General features: G+C 50.8%; 2 protein-coding genes across 4 annotated transcripts in view; one reads left to right on the top strand and one right to left on the bottom strand.

Annotated features, from left to right (window-relative positions):
- PI16 (peptidase inhibitor 16) overlaps positions 1–7676 on the top strand; it is a 14971-nt gene that overhangs the window by 1300 nt on the left and 5995 nt on the right. For 2 of the 3 annotated variants that reach the window (XM_008064577.2, XM_021715811.1), the window contains exons 1-2: positions 2412–2930; positions 7407–7628. In XM_008064577.2, the coding sequence (XP_008062768.1) occupies positions 2760–2930; positions 7407–7628 (393 nt within the window). In that variant the 5' untranslated portion in view covers positions 2412–2759. Of the gene's footprint in view, positions 1–2411; positions 2931–7406; positions 7629–7676 lie in introns of those variants that run through there. The other variant, XM_008064578.1, reaches the window with a different exon arrangement.
- Positions 2093–7676, bottom strand: part of MTCH1 (mitochondrial carrier 1) — a 31744-nt gene continuing 26160 nt past the window's right edge. The window contains exon 14 of the mRNA XM_021715812.1: positions 2093–2108. Within this exon, the coding sequence (XP_021571487.1) occupies positions 2103–2108 (6 nt within the window). The 3' untranslated portion in view covers positions 2093–2102. The remainder of the gene's footprint in view (positions 2109–7676) is intronic.

Genomic DNA, 7676 nt, shown 5'->3' with positions numbered 1-7676 from the left:
CAAAAAAAAAAAAAAAAGATTTATTCCAGATATTTTCTCCTACTCCATAGATTGATTCTTTACTCTGTTGATTGTGTCCTTTGAGACATAAAAGTTCTTAGTCTTTTAATGAAGTCTAATTCATTTTTTTCTTTTTTTATGCTTTTGATGTCATAGCCAAAAAATTCTTGCATGTTCAATGCCATGAAGCTCCCACTATATTTTCTTCTAAGAATTTGTAGTTTTAGCTTTTATGTTTAGATCTTTGATCAACTTTGAGTTGAGTTTTTAATATGGGTCCATATTTTTAATATGATTTTTAAAATAAGGATCCAATTTCATTCTTTGTCATGTGGACATCTAGTTTTCTCAGTCTTGTTGAAAAGACTATTGAAACAAAGAACTAAGTATCACATGTTCTCACTCATAAGTGGATCTTGAACAACTATCATAATACTATAAGAAAAGGACCTTCAGTAGTGGGAATCTGCCTGGGGAAGGGGGGGCACACCTCATCAACAAGGTGTGTCCCCCTTCCCCAGGCAGATTCCCACTACTGCATAATGAATATTTGTATACCTAACCCTGAATTGTACCCCACAATTTTAAAATAAAAAATTTAAAAGTTAAAAAAAGACTGTCTTTTCCCCCCATTGAATGGGTTTGGTTCCCTTGTCTAAAACCATTTGGCCATATAGGTAAGAGTTTATTTCGGGGGCCCCATTCTATTCCATTAGTCTAAATGTCTGTCTTTAAACTAATATCATACTATTTTAATTATTGTAGTTTTGTGGTTAAGTTTTGAAATCAGAAAGTGTGAGACTTCCAATTTTGTTCTTTTTCAAGACTGTTTTGACTATTTAGGATCCCTTAAGATTCCCTATAAATTTTAGGATGGATTTTTCTGTTTCTACAAAAAATGACCATTGGGATTACAGCAGAGATCGCGTTAAATCTGTAGATTGCTTTGGGCAATATTAACACCTTAGCAATATCAAGTCTTCTAATCCATGAACATGGGATGCATTTCCATTTATTTGTGTCTTCTTTAGTAGTTTAACTCCTTTCAGAAACATTTTGTAATTTTTTTTTTTTGGAGTTGGAGTCTCACTCTGTCGCCCAGGCTGGAGTGCAGTGGTACACTCACGGCCACCGCAGCCTGGACTTGCTGGGCTCAGGTGATCCTTCTGCCTCAGCCTCCCAAGTAGCTGGAACTACAGGCACACACCACCACGACTGGCTAATTTTTTAAATTTATTTATTGTAGAGATGAGTTCTCACCAAATTGCCCAGGCTGGTCTCGAACCAGTGGGCTCAGGCAATCCTCTCACCTCGGCCTCCCAAAGTGCTGGATTATAGGTGTGAGCCACTGTGCCTGGCCTGTAATTTTCAGTGTACAAGTCTTTTGCCTCCTTAGTTAACTTTATTGCTAAGAATTTTATTTTTTGTTGCTATTGTAAATGGAATTGTTTTCTTAATTTCCTTTTTGAATTATTCATTATTAGTGTATAGAAACAACTGAATTCCGTGCTGATTTTGTCTTCTGCAACTTTGCTGCACGTGTTAATTCTTAACAGGTTTTTTTTTGTGCGTGTAAAATCTAACTTGTTTTTGTTTTGGGTTTTATTTTTACCTGGAGATGTGGGCAGGGATGGGTTTTCTTGCCATCTTCCAAAGTCAGTGGGTAGGCTTCAAGGATCCCAGCAGTGCTCAAAAGTGCTTCATGGAGGCCAGGGCCTAGTCCCGGTCACTGTGTGATCATTATAATGCAAGTGCTTAGCTGCCAAACCTATTTGCCTTCCAATACTTTCCCCTAGGAGTTTCTGCTGCACATAAGCTCACTCACCCCTCTCCTTTTCTGCTCTCTCTTGTTTTCAGAGACAGAGACATTGTATTTCTGCATACTCAGAGCAGGAGGAGTCCCAGCATCCCACTTCCAAATGAGCATGTCAGGCACATGCATTCAGAGAGGACAAGTGGAAGCCAACATTTTGTCCATAGCGAAGAGCCCTATTCCACAATACAACTAGAGTGGGAAGCAGCTTAGCTCCTCCTCCCAGCAAGGGTCCTGCCTCCCCATGGGGCTGGGAGCCAGCCAAGTTCTAGGCCGCATGGGTGGTTGTCTACTGCTACTAAGGGCCTACTATGTGCCAGATACTGTACTAGGTGCTGAACATACATTAGTTTTCATTAAATCGTCCCCCTAGCTCTACGAGATAGGTACTATGATTGTCACTGATTCAGCTGAGAAAGCTGCCAAAAACACAGGTGGCAAGGGGCAGAGCTAGATTCAGACTTAGGTTGGCCCAACCTTTTACCAAATGCATCTTGTCTTCCTCTTTCTTTCCAAAAGCCTATAACTTCAACTTACCAGTCCTCTGGGGGTAGGGCTTGTGTGGTTTCCTTCCTCTTATTTGACCTTGACATCTACTGATGTGACCTGGGTGAGGTCAACCATACTTCTGCAGAGGGTACTGTGCTTCTGCCCCCCAAAGGATCTGTCCATAACTCAGGAGGGTCTGTGGAACTCACACGGCTCTTGGCCTGAGCCCCCATTACTGAGAGAAAAGAGGCTTTTGCCAAGGACTCCAAGGGGAGTGGATACGACTCTGGTCAGGACCCAAGGCACCCAGCCCTTGCTGAGACATTGTGTGAGCCAGGCTGGGCTTCCAGACACAGCTCCTACAGCCCCACCCCAGCCAGGGTGGTGCTTGTGTGGGAAGGACTTTAAATCCAGCTGCCAGACCCCTGGACGGGAGAGACAGAGAGGGCTGGCCACCATGCACGGCTCCTGCAGTCTCCCGATGCTTCTGCTGCTGCCACTGCTACTGCTGGTGGCCACCACAGGCCCGGCTGGAGCTCTCAAGGATGAGGAGAAACGTGTGATGGTAGAGCTGCACAACCTCTACCGTGCCCAGGTATCCCCGCCAGCCTCGGACATGCTGCAAATGGTGAGTGTGACCGGGGCCCTTGACAGCACGGTTGGAAGGCCTGCCGGGCAGGGCCCACCACGAATCCTTCTCCTACTTCCCCTCTCCCACGCTGAGCTAGTTCAGAATCTCAGAGACTCATCTCTCTGGTCAGCGACAGAGTCCCTCAGTCCCTGACAATATAAATTTACAGGCCCCTATAAGCAGCCTGATTGTACAGATGAGGAAACTGAAGTCAGAGGGACTTGTTGGGGTCCCAACAAGTAGAGCCATACCTGGGAACTCCGGCTTCCCACTCTAATGACCCTTCCCCAGCACTTTCTAAAAGGTGCCCCGGGAGGGGAGACACAGGAAGCTCTCAACACCTTTGTGAAATGGTCCTTCAGATGCCCTCCAAGGAGAAGAGGAGAGGGGGCAGGGCAGCGGGATGGGTCTGGACACCAGGATGGGAGGTAGGCACTAAGGGAGGGGGGGTGAGGGCATGATCCAGGAACAGAGGGAGATCTGGATGGCACAGCTCAAATTCCATCTCGGTCCCCTACAAGACCTAGGTTTGGGGCAGCCCTGCAACCTTGCTGATCCAGTTTCTCTTCTGCAAAATGGGGTCATGATTAGAGCTACATTTGTTTTGGTTGTGGTTTTTTGGGTTTTTTTTTAGTTGGAGTCTCACTCTGTTGCCCAGACTGGAGTGCAGTGGCCGCTCCCGGCCACTGCAGCCTCGACCTGCTGGGCTCCAGTGATCCTTCCGCCTCAACCTTCCAAGTAGCTGGAACTACAGGCGCGCGCTACCACGCCCAGCTAATTTTTGATTTATTGTAGAGATGAGGTCTCACCAAGTTGCCCAGGTAGGTCTCGAACCTGCGGGCTCAGGCAATCCACTCACCTCAGCCTCCCAAAGTGCTGGGATTACAGGCTGAGCCTCCGAACCCGGCTTGGTTGTGTTTTTAGAGGATCGGCGCTCACAGACAGAATACTGAGTTGTGGGGGATGAAATCTCAAAACAAATAAGAGCATCTTTACACAAGTTTGAAAACATGTAAAAAATACTATTTATATGCCAGAGAAACATGCAGACATACTAAACACACATGTACCTGTGTACAGATGACAGAAGCCCAATTCAGGGCTGGTTCCTTCTGTCAGGGACAGAGAACTATTCAATGGCAGGGTTAGGAGCAAGATGTCTACACTCAAGTTTCGAGGTGACTGAGTGATTCACCCCCTCCTGCCTTCCCAGAGAGCTCAACTGGCCACCCCCAGGAGGTCTGGGAGGTTGGTGGGCAGCATCCAGGGACCCCCATAGCGTGAGCCTGAGAGCAGAGTCGCAGCTGGGGAACATAGCAGCAAACCCAAGGACCCAAAACTTAAGTTCTAACCCCAGTTCTGTCTGCTCTGGCTGAGTAACTCTGGATGGGCCTCTTTCCCTTCAAAGGCCTCTGCTTCCTGATGGAGACATGGGGCTGGTGATCCTGGCTCTGAGGGTCAGACAAGATGACATGTGAGAAAGATCTTGGCTCAGGCTGAGAGCCGTGTGAGTTCCACAGACTCTCCCGAGCTATGGACAGACCCTCAGGGGACAGAATCACAGTATCCTCTGCACATTCACCCAGCAGCACCATTCACAGCCCTGTTGGCCTTGGCAAGCAGAAAATGCAGACAATGCATCAGGAGGCCTGGATGCAGCTCTGCCAACAGCTCCCTGAGGCCTGAGACTCATTGTTGGGCCTCAGTTTCCCCATCTGTAGATTCCCGATACCCCATAGTGTTGCTGGCTGGGACTGGAGGCAACTGGAAGCTGATTCCCAGACAGAGATACATCTTGGGGTGGGGCGACATTCTGGGAAGCAGTTCAGATACTTTGGGGATAAGCCGCTGCCTAATGGGAGTGATCTGGGGGGAGCAGTGGAGAGAAACCAGGCTGGGGTGCCAAGGTCCATTTGGGCCAGGACTCAGTAGTGGTGAGTGCAGAGGCTCTGGAGTCAGGTGGCCTGGGTTCAGATTTTGGATTTGGTATTTATTAGCTTTGGGACCTTGGCCAAGTGACTCTACCTCACTGTGTCTCTGTCTCTTCATCTGTAAAATGGGGATGATAACAACTCCCTTGGTTGTGGGATTAAATGAGAGGATGTGTGTAAAGCACTTAGAACAGTGCCTGGCACACAGGAAGGGCTCACTATGTGTTTGATGAACACAAAACAGGGAAATGGATGCAGGGTGAGGCATATGGGGGTTACCACAGACTCTTCCCTCTCCCTCAACCTCCACATTTAATCATCACCCGTTTTACCTCCCAGAGGTTCCATTTTCCTTGAGCCTCATCCCCCAGCCCCCACCCCCACCCTCTTCGGCACAACCCGGCTCAGTCTTTCATTTTTGCACCCAGAGATTTGTAGGCTACCCCTTGCCTGCTCCCCAGCCTCTGGCCTCTGCTACCGGAAGGAATGGTTCAACATGTACGCCTGACCCTGCTCAAAATCCTTCAGTGGCTCCCACGCTTCCCCGGTGCCTCAGGATACAGCTGCAGCTCTGAGGAGGCGCTGTGTGTTCTGGCCCATGCCCACCTCTCCAGCTTCCTCTCCCGCTCACCCTTGGCTCCTCAGCAACCCAAACAGCATGTCTTTCCCCAGCCAGAGTGCTGTTTCTCAGCTCTGTGGCCTCCTCATGTGTACCTCTGATGGGATGCCTCTCCCCCTCCGCCTGGCTGATGCCTCATCTTTTAACACTTAGCCTGGCGCCTCCCGCTCTGCCCTCAGACTGGGCTAAATGTCCTCTTTGGTGCCCCTAGAGCACTTGTTGCATATCCATCATTTACCACTTGGTAGCCAATTGATTTTTATGGCAATGTGCACTTGGGCTTCTTGGTTCTTGCTGCTGTCTCAGGGCTGGCACAGTACCCAGGACTGCTGGATGTTGGATGGATGGATGGATGGATGGATGGATGGATAGATGGATTTGCTTCCAGAAGGTGATCATGCGGCCAATGTGGGCAGGTGTTGTGACTCTTGCAACTCCACAAGGCACTGACGGACTGGGAAGCCTTAACACCCAAAGCAATGACTCTCTCAGGGTGGGACCTGAGGCTACTCAGAAAGAAATTATAGCCAAGCTCTGTGGGGAAGGCTGCTTTAAGCTGGGCCCTGCTTAATCACCAATCACTAACAAATATCTGTTGAGCACCACTGTGCCAGCACCATGCCAGACACTGGGGATACATCGCTGCCCGCCCCTGAAGGAGCTTCCAGTCTAGCTGAAGTCCCACAGGTCCTCCCAGACACCCTGATTCTGGTTGCCTGCACACAGTCCCCTTCCCAATCCCAATCTCCGGCTAGTGCCAGACTTGAGAGAACTCCAGAGACCAGTGATTCTGGACAGAAACGTCCAGAGATGGAAGGGGACTCAGTGAGGTCACAGCTGTGGGGCTGTCCCAGCCAGGTTCTCCCAGACCCAGGCCAGGCAGCTGCTCCCCAGAGCCTTGAGTGGGTGGGGAGTGGGTGTGGCCACACAGCCCCCTCCCCCAGGGTCACCCAAGCTCTTGGCGAGTTCTTCACCGTCTGGCTCCCACAGCTGGCTGGGCCCCCAGAGGGTGGAGCAAGAGCCTCCTCCAGGCCATGGGTTTCCCGGAGAAGCCAAGGATAAAGTTTAATGGGATCCAGGCCTCCCTCCTCAGTCCTTTGGGTCAGATGCCTTGTTCATCCCTCTTCCCACCCGCATTCATCCTGTCCTCCCAGCCAGGGACACAGGACCCCTACCCCAAAACGTCCCCTCCCACACTACCTGAGGTCCCTACTGGAGAACATTGCCATCAGGATCTGACAGCTATTGGGTTACCAAAGCTCCAAAAATAGGCCCATGAGGGGCCTACGACATGAAGCGAGCACAGGGACTTAATTTTCTTGGGGAAAAAGGTTGTCAGTTGACAGGAGTTGAGAGCACTTAGGAATAGCCATGGTGAGGGAAGCCCGGAGAGGGTAAAGGCATGGGGCTGGGCTGTCCCAGGGGGAGAGGAGGGTTGAGAAGGAGAAAAGGGTGCTGGTCTCCTAAGTCACATTTGTGGTGGTGGGGGGAGGGGGGGACTGAATAAATAACCCAGCCCTTCAGCATCTCTGGGCAGCTTGTGTTCTTCAGAGCAGCTCAGGGACCCTGGGAGTAGATAGGGGCACTGACACGCACCTTTTATTACATACAAGAATGTTAACGATAACACTGTCACAACCGTGATTTCATTCAATCTTCTCGGTGCCCCTGTCCAAAATGACACAGCTGGTGAGCGGGCCCAAGTCTGGTTAACTCCACGACCTGGGGTGTGTTCTTCCACCTTCCCACAGCAGCCTCCCAGAGCAGAGCCTTGGCCAGGTCAAGGCCAAGAGTCAGCCCGTCAAGGCGGGGGAGGGGCGGAGAGTCTCCGGTTTCCAGAGGCTCCCAGGATCCCCAGGCCCTTCTGCTCTGGTCCCCAGAATCTGTGGGCATCCTCTCCTTCCTCCCCCACCTACCCTGCAGAGATGGGACGAGGAGCTGGCCGCCTTCGCCAAGGCCTACGCGCAGCAGTGTGTGTGGGGCCACAACAAGGAGCGCGGGCGGCGCGGCGAGAACCTGTTCGCCATCACCGACGAGGGTTTGGACGTGCCGCTGGCCATGGAGGAGTGGCACCACGAGCGCGAGCACTACAACCTCAGCGCTGCCGCCTGCAGCCCGGGCCAGATGTGCGGCCACTACACGCAGGTGCGGGGTCGGCAGGCCGGAATCCGCGGGGTGGGGGCTGGAGCACCT

The sequence above is a fragment of the Carlito syrichta genome, unplaced genomic scaffold (assembly GCF_000164805.1).
Source record: "Carlito syrichta isolate Samal-C Ts95f unplaced genomic scaffold, Tarsius_syrichta-2.0.1 Scaffold307715, whole genome shotgun sequence".
Classification (NCBI taxonomy): Eukaryota; Metazoa; Chordata; class Mammalia; order Primates; family Tarsiidae; genus Carlito; species Carlito syrichta.
This window is presented reverse-complemented; position numbering and strand designations above follow the sequence as displayed.